General features: G+C 36.4%; 1 protein-coding gene across 1 annotated transcript; it reads right to left on the reverse strand.

Annotated features, from left to right (window-relative positions):
• Nucleotides 1-98: 98 nt before the first annotated feature.
• On the reverse strand, nt 99-22,293 carry CYTH3 (cytohesin 3). Its single transcript, XM_009493016.2, has 12 exons — nt 22,177-22,293; nt 21,530-21,594; nt 21,029-21,095; nt 16,658-16,776; nt 13,263-13,343; nt 11,110-11,222; nt 9,509-9,657; nt 8,581-8,692; nt 1,259-1,335; nt 1,106-1,177; nt 811-965; nt 99-171 (listed from the first exon to the last, which is right to left on the reverse strand). The coding sequence occupies exons 1-12, from the start codon at nt 22,291-22,293 to the stop codon at nt 99-101; spliced, it is 1,200 nt and encodes a 399-aa protein (XP_009491291.2).
• Nucleotides 22,294-22,608: the final 315 nt, after the last annotated feature.

Consider the following 22,608-nt stretch of genomic DNA (forward strand, 5'->3'; position numbering starts at 1 on the left):
AGTTACTGTCTTTGTTTAGTTTGTCCAATTTTTACATTATCACTCAATTGTATGCTCATTTATAGGTTGATGCAGGTATACAAGTTGCTGGTCATGTTCTATTTCTTATTTGCAATTCTTCGTTTCCTTGTTGCCAGCATGTCATAAAAGGGATCCCTGCTGATACTTGCTCTAGAAGAGAAAAAAGGAATCATCAGTTTGGTTAACAAATACCTGTTTTTGAAAACTAAAACCATTTTGTTCTCTCTTCCCTGTGGATGACTCCACACTCTTAATAAGATAATGGATGGTTCACTTCTAAGCATCACAAATATTTCTTTAGAAAAAGATGTTATTCAGCTGCGATTTGTTAAGAGTTCATACCTTCATCTTGACCATTATTTGTTTCTTTAAGTGTGGGTCTGCTTTTTAAACCTTGCAAGATAAAGTCAAGCTGTGAAAGTTTAAAGCTGCACTGTGAACATGCTTAAGATAGATATCACTGAAGGTAATTATTAGGTGAAGTAAGAATCTAATAAAATTAGGGTTAAAGACGATTCACACAAGGCTTTACATTTGCCTAAAAAAAAAAAAAAAAAAAAAAAATCCACATTTTCCTCATTTGAGTTAGTAGCACTATTTCCTGAAGACCAGACAGTAACAGGAGACTTGTATCTTAATTCGTCAACCCCACTTAGCTTGTCATTAATCCTAGAGGACACTGCCACATCAGAATTCTTCAAATGAGTTAGAATACAAATTTTCTTAGTATCTTACTCCAAAAAGAGCTTACACTTCATTTCTGAAAGACATTTAAGACTTTAAACTCACTTGATAGATTTAATCCACTCTTCTTTTTCTTCTGGGGTGGGAGCAGATATTCTATACACTACATGGTTGCCTTCCACCACTCTACCATCAGCTTCAGTCTTACATGCTTTAATTACTTGACCTTTATGACTGGGGTTATAGAGCTCAAAGCAGTTCTGGAGGGTAGCAATGAAGAAATAAATTTTAAAAAAAAAAAAGCAAACCAAAACTGACAAACATCTTCAGTTAACACTACATCAAAGGTCTATATGGTTTACTTATCTTCATTTTTAAAACAATTATGAAAATATCTTACTGGCTTTCTAGGGTCTTCAACTTCTCTTATGCTAAGATTTTCTAATGGAATAATTCCTCTAGGTTCTTTGTCCTAAAAAGCCAGGAAAATAGCACATTATTAGCCACTTAAATATCTTGATCACAAACCAAATTCACTGTAATATATACTCACTGTTGTGTATTCAAAGTAATACAGGCAATTATCAGTCAGAATAAACCATCTCCGTTTCCACGTTTTTACTCTTCCCCCTACAATCAAAAGGTATGGCTGAATTAAATGTGTGTTGCTGTCAAGGCTTCAACAATGGATAAGAAAATAATTTAGTTTTGCCTGTTTTTCAAAATATGGCTTAATTACTTAATTGTAAATGGATCAGGCACAGATGAGCTGAGGTTAAAGGAACATGTTACTGTAACTGTAACTGTAAAGGAACATGTTACTGTTACTAAGATCAAACTCCTGAGACAGCATTAACTATGGTGTTGCTGACCAGCCACAAAAAGCGTATGCTCTAAAGTTGTAAATGTCAACTGTCTTACAGAGAATGAATGCAATAGTTTAGCAGACGGACCCGCTCCCTCTGTCCATGCCATCAGCATTGTTTACTGCATCAAAAATACTTATACTATACAGCTCTCAGAAACGCAGTCAGTGCTGCTATGGCAAAGGGAGGCCAGTCACCAGCAAAACCAGTAACTGGGTTCCAGCAACAGGACCAACCCTCTCCACAGCCTGTCTTGTACAAGGAAAGGGTCCCATCAATAAAATTAAGGGCATTTTATCCCCTTCTTTTCACTCCACTCATGAGCATATGTGTGATTAAGAACCTATCTCTACTTTCAGATTTAACATCAAGCGCGTAAGATGCTTATAAACATTATTAGCAGAACAAATATGATGTATCATCAATAAGGAGCAAATCCTATGCCAAAATGTACCATTTTTAGTCACTTTTCCTCATTTAGTATTTTAAAAACATGTTCTCTTTACAGGTTTATATATCATTGAGTACACCTGACAGAAGAAATAGCTACTGCTCCAAAATCCAATTTTTCCTGCATTAACAGTTTAGACAACAGCAACCATAGAGCTCCTCTTTCTCACACCTGCTAATGTCACACTGTAGGGAACAGTTCCTTTAGAAACACACATTATTTTCTCAGCCCTTTCAGCTGGTTTTCTGCCATCGGCCACTTCAGAACATGTCTACCATGCCACAATTACATTATTTTTAAAACTCATTTCCAGGAAAGACAATTGTAGATAAAGCATTCACATGTTACTAATATACAGGCTTAGTTCCACCATAGTTATCTGACTTCAGGATTATGTCACCACCTGTGCATCATCCATTCAGCAATGATTTAATCTCATTAACCCAACATCTCAAAATAGTTGATCTTGCTATTGAACACCTGTGCATAAAAGAGTAGCATTAATACAAACAAGATCCCCAATTTAATCCAAGTCGTATAACTAAATCTAAGACAGAAACAAAATTTTTTAATCTTTTTGTTCTACTTGAGATAGCTGGGCTTTTGTTTAATACAGAAATCCAAATCATATTAAGTTGAAGAACAATTCTAGAGATATAATGAAATTTCTTGATACCAGCCTACTACATGTTTGCATTGCAGACCCAGTATGTTGCATGTCGTATCTTCCTTTTGCTTGGTTGCATGACCTAAATGGTAGCCCAGTGCTAGCACACTGCAGTGTTCAATGTACTCATACGTTTCCACTACACGCACACACATCTTAAGAAAAATTTAATCTGCAAGCAGGTGCGGTGAAATAAGAGAAGGCAAAATAGTGCAAGATGCAGAAGCTGTGACAGAATGAATGGTTGAGTGAACTGGAGACAGTGAGGGAAGAACTGGTGGCATTTTAGTACAACCACTGTGACAGAACCTTAAATAAAGCATTTCAGAAACATTCAAACTGGCACGTAAGTCACTAGAAAAATTCCCATCACCTTGACTGAGAGCTGGTTCAAGTATCGGGAAGTATTTGGGCTAGGAATGGAAAGTTGATGAACTTTAGCTTGACTCACTTCCAGATCAATGAATAAGCAGCAGCTGAGTCAAGATGACTGCCAGGGCAGTCCTTGCTATTGCCGTAACATGACATTTTTTCATATAACCCAATGTTCATTGCCGTGATTTTAAGTCACATTCTGCTCTCTAAGGTTAACAGGTTGACATCATTTAACATTTTTACGACACAAAAACATCATCACATTTTTCAGGCTAACAGGTAACATCAGCTAGCGTCAAATGTCATGGCTTGCCCAGTTCCAGTAGAAAAACAACTCCACAAGAGAGAGGATGAAACAGACAGGCAAAGAGATTACCATCACAGAGGCAGCTTAAAATGAACAAAGGTGTTTCTCATAAACTGTGGTATCATGTCAAAACACAATAAAAAAAATAATCAGGTAATAACCATATATTTAAAAGAAGACCTGCTTATAATTTAAGGCAGAAACAACGGTCTTAAAACACACACCTAGAATAATATGAAGTGCCAAATAGCAAATGACAGTTGAGTTTGCTGAAATTTTTCCTGACAACATACCCCCTCTTTGGAAAAGCCAGATTGCTCAAACCTGAAACCTTTTGTAATCAGTCTTGATGAAGCTTTTGTCATGAACCATTTCCCAGCTCCAGGATCGTATTGGTGTTGAAGCCAAAAAGATGATGAAATATCTCCCAACAACATCTGTCTTGCTGCTCCCTTCTCCCTCAAACAGCCAGTAGCTCACCAGGTTACAGCACTCACCTGAGTTGTGGACATAGACCCTAAGTCCCTGCTCCACCAAGCTATGAGTTACTCTTGTCTTCCAGAAAAAAAGCAGCAAGGCAGGATTTTTTGGCAGGATAAGGAACTAATCTCACATGTAAGTCTCTCCCTCCGCACCCCATGACTTGGTGGCAGCTGTCAACAGCACAGAAACTCTAATAAAACTTGAAAGGCAATCTAATCTGTACTCATCAACTTTGCGGGGGTCACCATATAACATGTATTTAATATGCCTTTACAATGGGCTAAACCCAAGAAGCTGGTTGATAAGGCTTTGTGGCCTGTAAACACTGCATGCAAGATTAGGGGGTAAGAACTCGTGATAACAAAACATTCTTTTCCTTGGCCGAGATTGCTGTAGGCTCACAATACAACAACAAAGCGTTTTAGTACCATACGTCATATCTTATTTGAGCTCCCAGCCTTTTAAAGATTAAAATTGGAAGGAATTAAGTTGGCAGAACAGGATCAAGAAAATCAGAGTATGAATCCATAAACATTTACAGAAATGGAGAGATACAAGTAATGTACTTCTCAAAGATCTGATTAACTAAAATGCAAAGACATCTCAAACAACAAAATAAAGCAGCATGATATCTTGTATGTGGAAAACTAGGGAAACTAGAAGAAAAGGTCACAAAAAGGCAAAATGTACAGAAAGAGGAACAGAAACCCTCCTCACCTATGTAACCCAACATAGGATTATTTTTTTTCCAACTCTGGGCAAAGTATAAACTAGAGAACAAGGTAAAAGAAACCACCTATACTAAAGGGACAAACAACTGGCAATGACTTAGAAACACCAATTTCAAAATTAAAAAAGGCCTTAAGACTAAAGGCAGCAATGTATCTAAAGTTAGAAAATTCTACCCCAATCTTCAGCACATTTATATAAAGTTTTAGAGGGGAAAGAGGTGCACACATCAAGAATGTTTTTTTCTTCTCAGTTCATTTAGATACCACTAGGTGGAATGGACTCAGAAACTGTACAGCTATACAGATGACTGGATCGAAGTTTGGGTTTCTTCGAAAAAGAAGTTTCCCTCGACTGCAACATTAACTGCCTAAACCTAGAAGAGCATCAGTTACTACGAGAGCCAAGCAGGTACCGGAAGGCACCAGTTTCCTGATGAACCACTGCTATTCTCTCGCCCCGGATTAGGGAAGAGAAACGACATCCTCTCAAGGACAGATGCGCTGGAATAAGCACCGCTGGCGGGACAGGCCTGGATGCGAAGCTTTTGGACAATCTCCAAGCTCTCAGTAACTGCCTGACTGGCAGAAAAAATTAACACGATCATGTGTCTGGCTTGAATCATTTCCTCTCCAGTTTGGTGGAATAATGTCACAGTTTCCCTCTAACTAGAAGAAAGTATTACACAAACCAAGCTATTTGCCAAGAGAAGCTGGTTTAGGCACGGAAACGCCTCCATGTGCAAAACAATTGTAACTTGGGCATTAGGAGAGAGAGCACAGACAACCATTTCAAAATACCTTAAAGTGGGTGGCAGAAAATGTCATGGTACCAACACCACTAATAATTTATGCAGAAAAATCTAAAAGCTCGTAACGTCTCAAGCTGCTCTAAGTGAGGATTCATTAGCACTCAGCAGCTTTCAGTTTTTTACTTGTAGCATTCATTTTCATTACACCATACTTCAAACAATGTAGAACTGAATGATAATTTAGGTTTACTGCGATACAGATGTCTATATAAAGGCACCAGCTGAGTCTAGATAGATAAAACCAGAATTGTTGTCTGGCTGCCAGGTTTGGCACTCAGACTTTACGCAAAGTCACCTCTGAACAATTCAGACCAGCAAACTCTCCAAAAGCATTTTGCACCCTCCCAGCTTTCTAAAACCCAGTGCCAGGCTAGAGAGTTAGGGTGGTCTTTAGGGCAGATTAATTTTACTATATATGAAAGTTTCATGCTATTCATCTCCTGCCCAGAGGATAATCAATACAGTGAGCTGGAATACTAAAAAGAGGGGCACAAGTAGATAAATGGGAAGAGTTGACTATAAGAAAAAACAAATACAAAAGGATATACGCAGGGTTTGGGAGATGTCTTCGTCTTAACTTTCTATTTCAACTTTTAAGTATGACCACAACTGAGCACTTAAACTCTCATGCAGGAATAAAGTCTCCTTAGCATTTCAACAATATTGGAACTTTTAATATCAGCATCTTCCAGAACTGAAGGAAACCCTATCCATTTCACAAGAAGTGTTTCCCAACAGAAAGGACTGTAAAAATGCAAACAATGTGGATTGAAACAGCGCTCTCAAACATAGAATTTAAGCCTCCCAGCAAATAGGAAACTCAAGGTAAAAAAAAGAGAAGAGAGGGGAAAAAAAAGGAGAGGGGGGAAAAAGAACAGTGCCATGTTTATTTCTGGTCACTGCATCTAAACTAGCAAAATGTATTTGTCTACACTGGTCAGTGTCTGCTGAAAAACCCACAGTCTTTCATGGAAGCGCAGCTTCACACATTTACAGGCTGATTCACTGGAGGCTTCTGGACATGTTTCATTTCTTTATTCAAATAACCCTCATGCCGTGTGAGTGTTACGTGCAACACCCTTCCTTTTCACACACACTTTTACTATTGGGTTTTCTGTGCACTGTCTCTCATCTACATTGTACATAATGAAAAGTTGGGTTTATTGACCTTGCACCAGAGCCAGAGATGGATTGTGCAGAAGTAACTGGCAGCTCTCACTGACTTTCAAGTCACCTTTCTTCTTCAATTTCTTTGTTCCTCTATTTTTTATTAGATCTCTTATATGTCTTTTATTGACAGTTTCTTCCACAAGGGATGTTGTCACTCCCCTACACGCACTCACACTCTTGCTTGCACTCTCAGTACGTGTACTTTGAGAGAGCACTGGCAGCAGAAAGAGAAATATGCACAGCATGGGCTTACACCCTACCTCTTCTCCAGAAAGCACATTTTATCTACTCATCTTGAAAGCCTTTCTGTTGAGATAGCTATCGCCTCATGCTACAAAATGGAGAAAAGCTGCAAAGTCATCTTTGAAATTGTGCCAGCTGAACCAACGCGCATCAAAAAGCAAGAGCTTTGCTTTTTTGTAGTTAGAAAGACAAAGAGCTCTAAAGCATCTGTAGCACAGAGGTCCAAATAAGACATTGGAGAGCATGCGAATTAATTACAAATGCTTCCTTTTCACATCTGTTTTCTTCCAGCACTAGCATGACCACTAATTTCCAGGTGCAATCAGTAGAGCGGGCCTGTGGCTCTAACCAGGCTCCACTTTCACCATACTCGCCCCCATGTGCCCCACCCGGCACACATCCCTTTCCATACTTTAGTCATCATTCTCCAAGTACAAAGTTCCTTCTACTTTAACAAGCAGTTATACATTCAAGTGGCCAACAACTGGCTCTGTTGGAGCGTGCACTGGTGTTTTATATAAAAGAGGTTTCTTTCATTGAAAAACAAATGTTAAAATAAAATTTCAGTCTCCTTTATATAGGAAAAAAATTCCCTAAGGCCAAGTGAAAAAGTGAATCCCGTCAACTTTAAGAGAGTCTGTAAACAAGGGCATCTTGCAAAGGGAGACTGCAAATTACCAGAGGTTTCCGCAACCCTAAATTAGGTGCTCATTTAAGATTCTGTTAAGTAAGCTAAATACATTATTTACAAAGGGAAATAAGCAGGAAAATAACAGCTTTTACAAATGCATAGTTCAAATGTAATCAGTCTTTCAATAATCTAATTGATATACAAGTAACAAAATCACTCTAGAACTTCATCACAAGAATAAGACGTGTTTTTTTCTCTCAGTAGAAATTATTCTTCCCTTGTTATGTTCTTCAATGAAGGAGGGAGGTATGCTGAATAGTCATCTTTATTTTTCTGCTTTACATGTAAACACTTTGTTCTTTTGCAGAAGACACTTGCATGTGAGCTAGACACTGACATGCCAGTCTTTCAGAGCACACTGATGATATTGTTAGTGACACTGAGTGAAAAAGCAAAATGCTACAATAAAGTTGATTTAAAAAAAAAAAGAAAAGAAAAAAAACCAGGAGGAAGGACGAAGAAAATAAAAGAATGAGCAACTGAAGAAGAGGGGACTGGAAAGCAATCAGATACGTACCTCCTAATGCAGAATAAGCAGAGACAGCCAGTCACAGAACAGAAAGGTGATAGGTCATAGGCCATAAGGAAAACAAGAAGGCACATTTAAACCACTCATTAAAAAATCATAGCCAAAACCAAACCAAGAGAAACTCACAAATAATATGGAAAAATAAAGACATACAAAAATAACTATTTGAAGAGAAATCCTTTTTTTTGTACACAGAAAACTGAGTTGAAATATCGCACAGTTTTCTGAAATGACCTTATGGAGACTTAGTTGTTATTTATCAGTCACAGCATGTAAATACCATATGGCGTTTCCTTTTTGTTGCTGAGTTTTTATTTCTCATATATCAGAAATAAAACTCCAAAGTTTGAAACAAGATTCCTGATTTGGATACATAAAATAAGAAGTAACAACCTTCAGATGTGAAGGAGTTACTAATTTTGGTTCATACATTTTTAAATACAAATTACAAAGTTAATCCTATTACCTTCACAAGAAAGCAGATAGACACGGAAGCAGCAAACATGCTAACAGAGAACAAACATATAGCAGCAAAACTGCCCTTATAACTAACCTAATTTCAGCAGCCAACCTTCTCTATCTGGATTAAAAAATGTATGCGTTAGATCATTTCCATCATCCTCTGGAATTTTAAACGGCTCATTCTTAATACTTTCATATAAATTCTAGAAGAATAAAAAAAGAGGAAAAAGACCTCATTAATAAATGTCTAACAGAAAATGCAACCAGGACATCCTACTGCTTCTCAGACTATTTGTACAAAAAGCATAGGAAACACAGTCCATAAAATTCTGGACTATCCCTTCTCAATCATTATTTACTACTTTGATTAAGTTTGATTTTAAACTAGTTCATCTATAAGTAAGAGTCTCTTTTTTACAGATTTTATAAGCACTCCTAGCAAAGACATTTTTTCTTTACCTTCAGCATTCAATATTTCAAAGATTTCAGCTTCAGGTCTCATTTAGTACAAGTTTTGCCAAATGAATCTGGGTTTTCGGAAAATGGTTTAGACCATCACACTGTCTTAGACAAATAAGTATTTTTAATCTCAAGGGACAGGAGGAAGCTCCACACATGGACACATGGAAAGAAATGAGAGGCAATAACGAAACAATGATTTTTACTACTTTTTCCAGCTTTCTCTGACTTATCCAGAAATACTACTTCCCCTCCCTCCTCCCCCTCCCCAAGAAGCCAATTCCACAAGAATTTTGCCATCAGCAAACTATTGAGAGATATACAGAGTGTTTTCTCTGGAAATCTCCTTTCCCTAACAGAAGATTGAATATAGGGAGAAATAGCTCAAAGCAGCTGTGAATGTCAGAAAATGCTTCTTTCAGCTACTCAAAAGGTTATGCATGCTAGAAAATGTTCTTCTTACTTTCCCTCGACAAATCTGCCTGAGAACTGTTGTACACACTTCTAAGTTTCCTATTAAAAACACAAAGCAGTATCTTGTCTTACCCAGTCTAACTTACCCGTAGCAATTCTTCTGGAAGGTCCCCACCTTCATTAATTCCACGATTCATAGAAATAAACCTCTCTACTGTTGGTTTATCTCTTACATTGTGGTTGTGTAGACTGGTATTTAACATAATGATCGCAAATGACAGCACATAGCATGTATCTGAAATAAGATTTGAAAAATCATTTAACTCTCTGTGTGTTGTGGCAGAAACCTGTAAAATGAATATATAACTCATCCTGACTGCTAAAGAAAAAGAAACATGTAGTCAAAAAATCCTGAACGCTATACATGAAAGCAAAGTCTCATCTTTCTTTAAACTGTTGAAGTAAGCCTAAGCAGAAAAAATAGGTTACAATTCAAATTAAAAGCCAGTATGAGAAAAACAGTAGAAGAGAATTCAATTTTTTTTTTTTTAAACTTTCTGAAATCATTGCTATCACCCTAAATTAACATTTCACTTAAAACACTGAAGCGTCCTTGGGCAAAATGTTCTCTGCACAGAGATTTTGCCTAGATTATATTGGTAAATCCTATAATAGACTTGGTCGATCAGACTCCTACTCAAAGTACTCCCAAAGCTTTCTCCAAAGAGAAAGAACAGTCTCTTCAAAATAATATTTGAACTGCATTTAAACAGACTGAAAATTACATTGACTCAATTTCTTGGCATACACAAGGTGGCTAGTACCACTGAAAAAGATGACAAAGGAGATCTTATCATGCCTCTTGACATGGTTATGATTACAGTAAATTCTCCCAGAATTCAAGTACAAGATCCTGTGTAAAAAGCAGGATGGAAACCTCTCTGCTACACAGAGGAAAAATGTGTTTGCATCGTCAGCATTTTGTTTCAGTAAGTATTTTCCTCTCTAGCTGTTGCAGACCTGCTTTACATAACCTCTTCCTAGCCTATTTGTTCCTCAAACTAAGTGGTCAACAGCAAGCTATGTGTGCATATAACTAAACAGACCAACAATGCCAGAATGCTAGGGCATCCTGTGCAGTATCATAAAGTTATGTTAGCTTTTCTGACTTGAGTAATTCTAAACCAAGTAATTCCATGGAAAACTGAGGTGCATTTCTAATTGAGATAAACTATTGCAGAACACGCTGCTAAAGAGAAAGGATACAGTCCTCATAACAAAAATGGATGACTTCCTAGATAATATACTATAGTCATGTATAGGTGGACTTGATACAATCAGGTGTAAAGTCCTTGTAACTGACAGACAAGACTACCCAACCTATTGGTCTCTTCTGCCTTTAAGCCCCTGAGAATCTTACTTTTCCAATTCCTAGCCAAAGTCTTTCATGACATTCCTAAAGTGTGTTTTATACTTTAATTGGCTTAATATATGTTAATGCTAAAGTTTTATAAACGGAAATGCATTCTGACCATAAGCTTGCACCTCCTGGAAACAAAGGGTAGGATTAGACAGTTGCATTTTCTCAGTTCTCAGAAATTTCTCATTTCACATATTATTTTATCCTGAACTTCTAAACTGGCCATCGCCTCCTTGCCTCAAATGTAGAAGAAGATATATGATCCAAAACACATATATATATATACATATATATACTTAAGAACTCCTATTGTTTCCTGTGACTAACCTGTAGACTGGAAGACTCCTGGGTTACAAAGGCAATAGCGTGAAGCAAAAGCTTCCATCATACGATCAATTTTTTGAGCTTCTCCTGGGAGTCTGAAGCTCCACAGAAACTGCCTACAGAAGGGAAAAATAGTTGTTAGACTCGTTCCCGTATTTATATATTAAGCATATACTACTAATAATTAGAAACAAAACAAAACAAAAAAAAAAAATCAGCAACGTCTATATAAAATGCCCTAGAAATATGTTCTCAATCTCTCAATAGACAAGTCAGGAGCTATTATAAAGCAACATGCACAGATGGCTAGCCCAGTAATTCAGCCAGCAACACTGCATGCTATCAGGCAAGATAATATGGCAGTTCATATTCTGAGACTCTCTTTTTTCCAGACTAGTGAACAATTTTCTGTATGCATCCCATTTTTGCCATGAGAATGCTATGGGGAAACAATCAGTTCAATCCTCCCTGGGTTTCCTGGCTACTAAAAGCAGTAAACATTCAGCTAGACTTTACTTACAATGTAAAAGTTTACAATGTAAAAAGACACATTACATAAAATATTTCTTGTAGGGGATCAAGGAATACAAAAAACACTCAACATCTTTACTTGAACTCCTTGAACATTTAAAAAATAGTAACAACAAGAAAAACCCCAGTGCTTGAGAGGTGCTGCCTGTCTAGTGTAAATTCACCCCACAAGAATCAGACCCAGATCTTAAAAATAAAAGACTCATGATAACACCTCAGTAATTTTGTAATATATGCAGGAGATCTGTGCTCCTGTTTAGCAGCATGAACTGAAATAGAGTTTTTACATTTGTAACTTACTATTTCTACATATAGGTACACTGGAATGCATACAGGACAGAAGTCTTCACAAATTTACTTTTGGCACACTGTGGCGCTAAAAAGCTCCAATGAATTTTATCACTTATACTTTTCTTTCTTAGCAAAAGAATTACCTAAATTAAACCAGGATCTAAACCAGCAAAGTTACATGCTCTGCCATGCAAAACAAGTTCTCAATATTCCTTGTATGCTGGGTGCCAATATATAACCATTTATTCCTGTCTTCATCACTTTTCATTTTAGGACATTATATTAAAGTGTCGCAGGCCATCTTTAGTTTGTCAGCTCTATATACTGTCTTTTACTCACCTCATGCAAGGTTCCAACCCAGATCACGAATTTTGTAAGCTACCAAAATACAAACATTTAATAGTAGCAGCTGCTAAGGAAGAATAAAGTCAAACCTAACGTTAAATTGGGTAAAAGAGACAGGAATATGAAGCCTCCCAGACAAGCTTCAGCAGCCAGATAAAAGGCTTCCTTAGCTCAAGCCTCAAGCAGCTCAAGTTATCATCACCACATCACTCAACCATAGCAAAGCTGTTCTGACTCCACATCACAAGGCCCTGCACCTGAGACAAAGATCACACGGACATTTCAATTTATCTGGTGTCAGGAGGGAGTCACTTGTGTCAACAAAACTAGCAGAACTGTCTAAATCAACTTAATTTGCTAGATCTATTATGGATTTCCACCAAGACGAGAAGGAACTTCACAAGGTCACTGTATGCTGGCATCCCAGAGAAACCAAATAAACGGTTCACTCAGTGAGGGAAAAAGTATACTAAGATATTACTCTTTCTTTCACATGACAAGTGGGAAACTGAGGAAAGGAGAACGAAATTACTTTGATTCAAACCTCTTAGCCATTGAACATAATCACTGATTATGGTCAGCAGGATTCCTCCCCTCCCCGCCCAGAGGAACAAGTTGAGGTGGAAGGAAAGGAGAAAGAAGATGGCAGCAAAGAAAATTATTTATTTGCTTGTGTTAGGGGTTTGTTTGGTTTTTTACCTATCTCTGTCAAATGTCCACATATGGCAGGCACAACGAAGAGTTGTGGCTATGTTTTAGTTGTTTGTATTTGTCTCAAATAATTAAAAGTTTTCACCTTCAAATGCAGCACACACACAAACAATTGGAAGGGTTAAAACAGAGCTGTCTCTGCTAACTTGCACAGTAACGCGTATAATCGTGCTGAGCTGCAGATCAGCTTTCTGATGAATAAATCAACACAGTGACTCCTATGAACATGCAATTTGATAAAGGAAGCTCAGGTCAAAAAAGACAAAGAATTTACTCACCTTAAGGCTTGTACAAGATTGAGATCGGCGAACTCATGGAGTTCAACAAAAGCCTGAAGAACTTTAATATTAAATTCATCTCTATGAAAGACAAAAATGGAAATAGACAATTACAATTCTGAACTTTAAAGGCTTGTTAGCTATCTCTATTTGCTTCCAAGAATCAGCAAAGAAGTAAATGATCATACTGATAAAATCAAGTCATCAGGAACAGTTTACATATTTATTTGAGAGGCATTTAAATATTTAACACTCGTATTTTGCTCATTTTTGCTCTGTAAATCATGAGTCAAATTATGCTTTGTTCAATACAAAGGTGTTTAAATGCAAAAGTAACATTTAAACATCAATGAACACAAAACTATTTGGATGCAGACAGAATTTAGTCTACACCATCACTGAGTTCATATGCCAGAAGTGTGAAGATTTATAATCCTCAGGGTGTGCTTTAAATACATCACCAAGACAGAATGTTGCATATCAGCCTCCACCCAAAAATAGGAAGGTGTGCACCCACCAAGAATTATCTGTTGCATTACTGACTAACTGCATAGTCAGACTAACCTGTAACACACACGAGTAAATACCTTAAAACAAACTATTCATTTGTTAGGATGTCCCCATATTGTTTACAGAAAAACTCATAAGCTCTGTCAAGCAAAACAAAGCAATCTTCATCAAATTTAGTAACGCACAATTCAACTGCGTGACTACTTTTCAGTGCAGTGAAATGAAGTAGCATAATAGCATAACAAAAGAGAGCACTCAACAGAGGTACTTTCTTACTGTAAACCAAATATTGATTTTGCTTATGTCTACGTAAAGCTGCAGTAATTCAGAACAAATATTAGCCTTACACTCTAATTTTTGCTCCTCTAGGTTTTAACGTAGACTGATTAATAGTGATACTTGTGCTGGGTACAGCTCCAAAGACACAAGCCAAATCTCATGAAAGGTCTAGGAAGCCACTTAAAAAAATAAGTGAAGACCTACCCACATATAAAGAAATCTTAAATCTTTTACAGGATGTAATTCATCCCTTATTTATTGTACATTTTTAGATACTATCTCGTTCCATTTTACCATTCACTTTTTTCAGTTTGCTGAGTGCTGTAACACTACAGAGTCAATAATTTAAAATATATCTCTTTATGGCAGAATGTTACACAAATATTTCATTCTGTTGACTATCCTGGTCTCGTCTTCAGGTATATTTAGCTAGAATGCAGAAATAATTCATGATGGGCCCCTGAGAGGGAGCGGCAAAGTAAGAGAATGCCCTCAGACTCCAAATGCCTTGACAAAAGACAGTACATAACTCAATAAAAACTCATCTATAATATGCACTGCCATTTGCATAGCACAAATCACTTAATAGCCTGTTTCTGAGGTAGTCACAAAAGCAAAACTAGCAGCTTAAGACCACCTCAATTGTCACATTTTATTTTATCCCAGGACCTAAAGGCCTAATATGTTGTTTTCAGAAGAACATGAATAAAAATTATTAGGATTCTAGGAAATTAACGTTGCAGTTCAAAGGAGTGTGATGAACCAATTCCCCATTCCAGACCTGACTACCCTAAAATGTCCATACACATTCCTGAAAATCAGATTGTCATCTCTTCACCTCCACCCTCCCTTACTAATTCATGTAAGTGAAGAAAAAAATGGACAGAAATACCATTTGCTTTCCCATTACCATATTAATATTACACCCTTCACAGAAATGAAGAAACATGCAAACCCAATTAAAGTAGACTGACTGGACACATTGAATAAAAGCTCCTTTTAAAGCAAAAAAAAAAAAAAAAAAATTAAATTTATTTTTTACTTCAACTACTCCTTGAAATGGATAGGTTGCTTCTGCATTGTGGTAAAATAGGAGCAGTATATTCATTTTTTTCACTTCCTCTAAGATTTTATTATCCAGTTGACAGTTTATACAAAGTTTCCTGATCAAATTTGTTATTCAGTTTGACCACTATGTTTGTCTGTATTTAAGTCTTGAAAAATTCAGAAGATATAATTGAATTGCATATTTATCTGTGTGCATACTCAATATTAAGAAAGGTTGCCCTGTATTTTCAGATTAGACCACAGTGCTGCCCAGCAGCATCCCTGCGAGGGATGCAAAACAACGAGCAATACATTTTTTAATTTTAAATGTGAACCCATAAATAGTCACACAAATATTATTGATGAATCCAGTGGGCCTGGACATATTGGTAAGACCCTTCTGCATGAGTACAGGGGTTCTGGGAATAAACAGGGCTAGAAAAACTGGAAGTATTTCAGAAGACAATGCCAAGATAAAATGCAGCTCTCAAAAACGAACACAGACTGCTTTATACAAGCTTTGTTACAGTTTTGCCATTATGGACAATAACGTATAAGTGATTTTATAATACTGATTGCCCAAATATTCATGAGAGACAACATAATGTCGTCATATAAAAATTGTTGAAATGTCTACATATACTGTATAGATACTTCATAGCCAACATCTATTTTCAAAACACACACACTACAGTGAAAACTTTCATTAAACCTATTAAAGTCAGGAGGAAATTGCTGAGCACAAACTAAGGCACCGATGCTGTAAACAGACTACAGGTGCCTCAAAAGGGATCTGCCAGAACATATTGCTACAGGAGTATATCCTAAATGAGTCAACTTTTAAACCTCCATAACTGGCGCCTGAACCGGAACATGTGCAAGCATGCAGATACACGTACTCTGACCCGCTCTTCACTTCCATCTCTTTCTGCTGCCTTTTTTGAAATCAATTCCTGGATTGCACAGCAATGGAAGTAATTTGCATTTTGATTGTGTTTTGCAATAGTATACATAAATATGCATGTTGCATGTTTACTGTACTAGGATTGATAAGGATACGGTGTGGTTGCCCTTTGAGATGCCTACTTACTAATGGAAAGTCTGTGCGCAGAAGAAGACACCACTAAAACCTGCTTATAACCACTGTCCCAGGAACTAGCCATTTTAATAAGTACTTTCTTTACTATCCAATTATTAGTGATTGTAAATCACTCCTTGCCTGGGCACAGTACCAAGAGTTACCAGAACTGTTGCAATACAACTCTCAGACGTTCCAAAAGCTTATGGTATTAAATTCTGCACTATAGCCAAATTTAAGGATATTTTCTCAAAATAGTAAGTTACAATAAATTAAATACTATTCCACAATGTACCCATTTAAAAAGAACAACAACCCAGCACAACACTGTAGTAGTTTTACTTCCCACTGTAGCTTTTATAGATCTGAGTAGTAGAGTAGCTACTCCACTACATGCAGCCTGTGAAGGGGAAGATAACTACCAAAACCCATAAGTACGCTTTGTAAACTCAAGAACAAAGTTTCAATATTTTTATTTTACCTTTCACCGAGGTAATCTCCAATTACCGTTTTATTTAATCCTTCTCCTTTATAAAGGAACTGTGCAATGTCTTCCGCAGTGTTCTGCAGGAGGTCATTTTCTATCAGAAACTGTATTCCCTAGGAAGAGCAATTCCAGAGGAAAAGGCATGTTATGTTTTTTTTCCACAAGCATTTATGTAAATACCGCTCATAACATTTGGTATTAATATACTGACACAGACATATACATAGTATATTAAGAATTACATTAGCCAACAGATTTTTTTTTAATGAAATGGTAAACAAATGTTTTTCAGTTAGAAAGGCAATATTTAGTATTGGTTTAAAGATTAAAATGAGAACACTTTTTTAAAGCTATAAGTACTAGGTGGCAGTTTGAATACCTCAACAGTAGAAATATCAAATATTAACTGAATAATGATTCCATGTTGCTCTTTGGAGTTAATACATGAGTTAGCCTGTTCACAATATTGCCTAAACGTCTGCAGAGACATAATCTGTAAAATCATATAATGAAGAGGTACATAGGAATAACTTCGTTACCACCATGACACAAAATAAAGCATCACTTGTAATTTACAAACTGCAACCCAATACATCAAGCCACTACTTACAGCAGAAGTCGTGGCTGAAGATACTGAAACCGGTTTAAAAGAGTTTATGCTGACACTGGGATTATCAGTGACTTCTGGTTGTGCTGGAACTAAACTATTCACAAAGGACTTGAACTAAACTACTCACAAAGGATTCTTCACGAACCAGTCAAGCTTCTACCATGGAGCTTCTATCAAAGCCAGGAGAAGTCTTACCCTGTCCCTCAGGGAGTACTTGATCAAGCCCCTGGACTCCTATGCCTCCATAAATTACTGGCCCTATAACTGGCACACTCTAGGGATGCCCAGAGAACTTTCTGCAAAGCGGTAAAGAAAGAAAGGAGACTAAGAGTCATATAAAGATTATGTAAAGGATGGAAGTGATGTTATTCCAATGCTCAGCAGGTCATGAAGAGACAGCGCTCTTTTTTTTTCCCCACCACACACCCCAACAAAGAGGTTGCTATTCCTGCTGATTTCATAAAACTGTTAACAGCATGCTAGTGAAAAGTAGGAATGGCAACTGTAAGTAACCCTAATGTCTTGGATTCCAAATAGGTACAGAAGAGCTTAATATTATTCCAAATGTTTCTACTAGAATATTTCATAATTTCAGAAATATTAGAAGTTTTTCAATTTCTGCAGATGGAATATATTTCTTTTTTATTTGATTATAAGTGGGAAAACTTCCATTATTTTTTGATATAGCGAGGCCCTGCAGTAACATTCAAAAAAGTAATTATTCTTCTGTTTGATTCTGGATTTTTATAATTAAATGGTTACCTGCCTGACAAAAAAAGGTCAATTTTCTGACCTAATTTAACAAAGAAAATTAACTGTGACGTTATAAGGCTTGAAGCTTTAAAAAAAAAAAAGAAGTCTGGAATGCAGTTATCCTCATCTGAAAACTTAGTTTCAATGACAGGCTGGTATTCCGACTCTGACAACTTAATATTTTGATAAGTCATTTCAGAACAGACATGATTTCATCGCAAAGAACATATCCATTTTATCTTGAAGCAGAAGTAGCTGAGCTTTCCTCAGAAATGATCCCTTCAAAGCTTATTTGATAACTATTCATACAAAAAATTCATTTGACTATGAAACATAATCTTTTTTTCCCATACCAAGTTATTCCAAAAGCTTTCTTGGCTCTGTTCACCAACAGAGAACCTTCCTTCTAACAAACGTCAGAAATAGCAGTTGCAGATTCCCTTGTTCAACACCTGGACCATATTATTCATGCTCAGTGTAAACAGACTGACCAGAACAGTTTTTAAAAAGTTGTACAAGTTACTGAAAAAGGTAATGGACATGACTAGGAGCATGGAAAACAAATTTCTGTGCACAAAAGACGATACTTTAACATACTACAAAAATCAATTTAATTTGCCTTTTGCTGGATTTTTTTTCCTGTTTTTTTTTTTGTTGTTGTTGTTTTTGTTGTTTTTTTTTTATTATTCTTAAGATGTTAAAGAACCAGAAGTCAAATAGGCAGGAAAAGGAATTTGTCTGGGACAACAACTCCAGCGTCTGGAATAAATGGCAAAATAGGTCAGCCAAATCCTCATCAACTCCTATGCTATCTTTTGTCTTGATGCAAACTTTCTTTCTGTAGACTGACAGGAGACAGAAGACAGCTGTATTAGTTTGACCTCCCCACACAAAATTCATGGCTACAGAGATATTCAATATTCACTACAAATACTGCAATAGATTTTTTTTAAGTCAGTGCAATGAAATCTGCTTTGAATTTCATAGCTTTTACAGTAACTGAACTACAAATTTTACAGTTATTTAAACCCTGCCTTTGTCAAAGAAAATTCATTTTCTGGGCCCAACACAGGCAGTACTGACTTCCAGTGCTGCAAATTTCAAGCACAGCTTTAAGTCCTCTGCACAGGGATTCCCGAAGCGTTTTATAAGCTTTACCATTATAGCCCTTCCCACACTAGCTAACCAAATCCAAACAGCGAGGTACGTGATATTACATCACGTACCTGCGTTAAACACAGCTATTTTGAATGAGGATTTTCTGGATGGGGGCAGGGAGAATTGCTCTGCATATAGGTTACACACTAAAAAATGTAAAGGTCTTCAAATAAAAATGGTAGAAGAAAATTACCTCACTGTGTTCCTGCTAATATGAAAACATTAGAACTCTGTTACTTGGTTTTAAAGAGGAAAACTTGGGGGATTCAGCACATGGATTATTACCCCAGTTCTTTCACATTCCTAACTCTGGAGACCATCTTCCCTCCCATTTATGAATGAAAAACACCCTTTTCGCAATGACCCCAAGTTAATTCTCTGAACATTAGAAAGACATATATTTCAGCTGCCTGTAATTTAAAGTAGCAGCGGCAAACAAGAAGATGATCTAGCTTTAGAGCAGCCAGCTACTGCAGGCCACCACTGATTCACAGACATTATTAAGAAATTACTACTGCAAGTCTGTTTACCACATTTAAATTATGTTACAGTAGCAATGCCACCACAGCATCTATTTATAGAAATAATTTCACCCAACAAGAACAGTAACAAAAAATAGTTAACATTGGAATGAGAGCATCTGACTTCATCCTGTGACTTTGCCGCAAACTTCTAGGATGTGAAAGCACTGGAGGACAACAGCAAACTACCAGGATGTTTGGGGGTATTCTGCCCTCAACAGAACTGAAGTTAGACAGTCACCAAAATGGAAAATAAAAATAAAAGACATGGTCAGTAGCTTAAAATGGTTCTATATCTCAAAGTACTTCAGTGTTTCTGGTAAATTGAAAACAGCCTGAAGAAATAGCAGCCATCAGTGTACTTGGAACATCACAGAAAAGCCACCAAAATGTAACTGAATTCAATACAATTGGAAAGAAAACATGTCAAGAACTAACACAGAAAAACAAATGCTAAACAATTCCAAAAAGACCTTAAAGACTCTTCACAAATTCAAAATGGAATCCCAATTACAAACAACAGAAGGCAGTAAAACAAAGCAAGAAGATGTAAAATGAAAAGTAAAGTGCAAAGGTCAAATATGTCAAAGCAGCTCTTTTAAATATATCGGGGGAGGTCTGTAAGAGCATGTGCAGGTGTCTGAATTTTCCAGAAAATTAACAATTATTTAAGAAAAGTAGAGGCACTGCGGAGAAATGAACTACTTCACTTCTTGGCTAAATGCACAGTAGACTTCTTGAAACTGGTAACAAGTTTCTACCTGCAGGTGTTCGTACAAGTCATATAGGTACATGTATATCTGTACGCAAACATACAAATGTTCACACAGGCCTTTTTCACAAACAGAATTCAGATATGCAAATATAAAAGTCAATGTGAGAACAAATTAAAAAACACGTTAAAGGTATTTTGGAAGAAACAAAACTAGAAGGCCATAAAAAAGAAGCATGGCCTCACTAATGATAACCAAACATCAAAATATTTTTAGAATTGTATTTGACATCTCAACGTAGAATACCTCTGTCAAGTACAAATATTCTTTCTGCAAGCCAGCTCAATCAATACCTGGCATATTTGATTGTTGATAAACAACCTCCATTATCAAAAAAGGTTTGCTAAAGCAAAAAAAGCACATGACAGGGAATGACTAGATGACTGCTTCTAATTTAACCCTCTGCTCAGTGAGTTACAGGATATACAAATAAGGCCTGTGAACTTATATTATTAGAAATATTTTCTGAAGAAAACATGACTATATTTGTCATAGATCATATTACAAACAGGAAGTTGATTCCTGGCAAGCAGAAAAAAAAATTCTCTACCTTCTTAGGGTCCATGTTGAATTTCTTTCTTCCCATGGCTATTTGCTTATTTCTTTGTGTAGTTTTGCTACACGTGGAGAAAAAGAAGAAACAACAAGCAGTTATTGATTGCTCTTTTACAAAACCAACAACTTCTGGATGAGCTTCTTTTCATTTGTATTTTGGCTACTTTGTATTTTCTATTACAAAAACAAGACATTCACTTTTTATACAGGGGAAAATTATGTTACTATTTTCAATTCTTTCAAGTGATTGCAGCTTCAGGGAACTGTATCATTACCAACTGGACAGTCTAAAATATTACATTCTATCCAACATATTCTCTATCCAAACAAATGACACACCTGAACAGGATAAAGTCAGGCTTTAGAAACTTTGTAAGAGACTGAATAAAGGTGATCCAATGTTTGTTGACCATGATGAAGCTATTTTTATTTGCTGTTCCTGGAAGACCTGTTCCAAGGCCTTACTGAATCATGTCCATATGTTAGCATTACTTACCTTTCTTCTACACTAGTCAGATTATCAATTTCTGTCATAACCTCAGCAATTTCAAATTTTAATCTCTGCCAAAAGAAGGAAGGACAATATGTTAACCTACCTTAAAACACTTTTTGAAATCATCTATCATATATATTAATATGACCAGTTAGGTTTTATTTTCTAATATTTGCTAGTTACCTGAAGTGATGAATCATGTGACTTCCTTAGATATTTAGCTTAAAGATTTTACCACAGCTGAATGACTGCTAAACACTTGTATCTGAACTCCCAGTGTGTGCTCATGTCACAGCATCAAGACCAAACTGCCATTACCAATTTCAGTGTAAGAATTCTTTACCCAAATTTCTCTACCCAAATTTCTCTACTCACTCCTATTCTGTATGCAAATCTCCTGTTTAATGAGTTATTGATTACACAAATCAAATGTGTACATATGCACATATTGCATTACGTAAACACAGAAGTTAGCATTTTTAAAAGCACACAAATGATGCATAAATCCTATTCATTATTAGTAAGATTTAGATTAAGCCATTTATATGCTTTTAAAAACATTACCTGGAATTCATACCTAGTTATGCAGTTTACTGTAACTTAATCTACTGAAGCAGTCTTCTAAGGTTCTTTACAGATAAATCAATTACCTCAATATCATCAATCAGTTCTTTTTTCCTGCGACGAATATTTAAAAGCTCTTCTCTTTCTTCTATGGAGAGGTCATCAGGCACTGGAATAGAGCAAAATGTACAGCCTTTTAGCATTTGTAAACATACCTCATCACAGAAAACTGAATAAGCCTGATTAAGAAAAGTAAGTTTACATGAAACATCAGGGCATTTTTTTTAGCTGGGATCATTTTCAGGAAAAAAAAAAAAAAAAAAACAACACCAAACCTAATTTATTGGAATTCTACTTTATAAAATTGTAAGTAATGTAACTGAATGAATGACTATGGACAGAAACTATCTCTCAAAAGAAAGGTAGACAATCAAAGAGAACTTGTTGTCCTACAATATGTGGTAAGATTTGGCTCTACAGCTGCATTGCCAAATTCAAGTCTGATATCCTTCCAATTA

The sequence above is a fragment of the Pelecanus crispus genome, chromosome 11 (assembly GCF_030463565.1).
Source record: "Pelecanus crispus isolate bPelCri1 chromosome 11, bPelCri1.pri, whole genome shotgun sequence".
Lineage (NCBI taxonomy): Eukaryota > Metazoa > Chordata > Aves > Pelecaniformes > Pelecanidae > Pelecanus > Pelecanus crispus.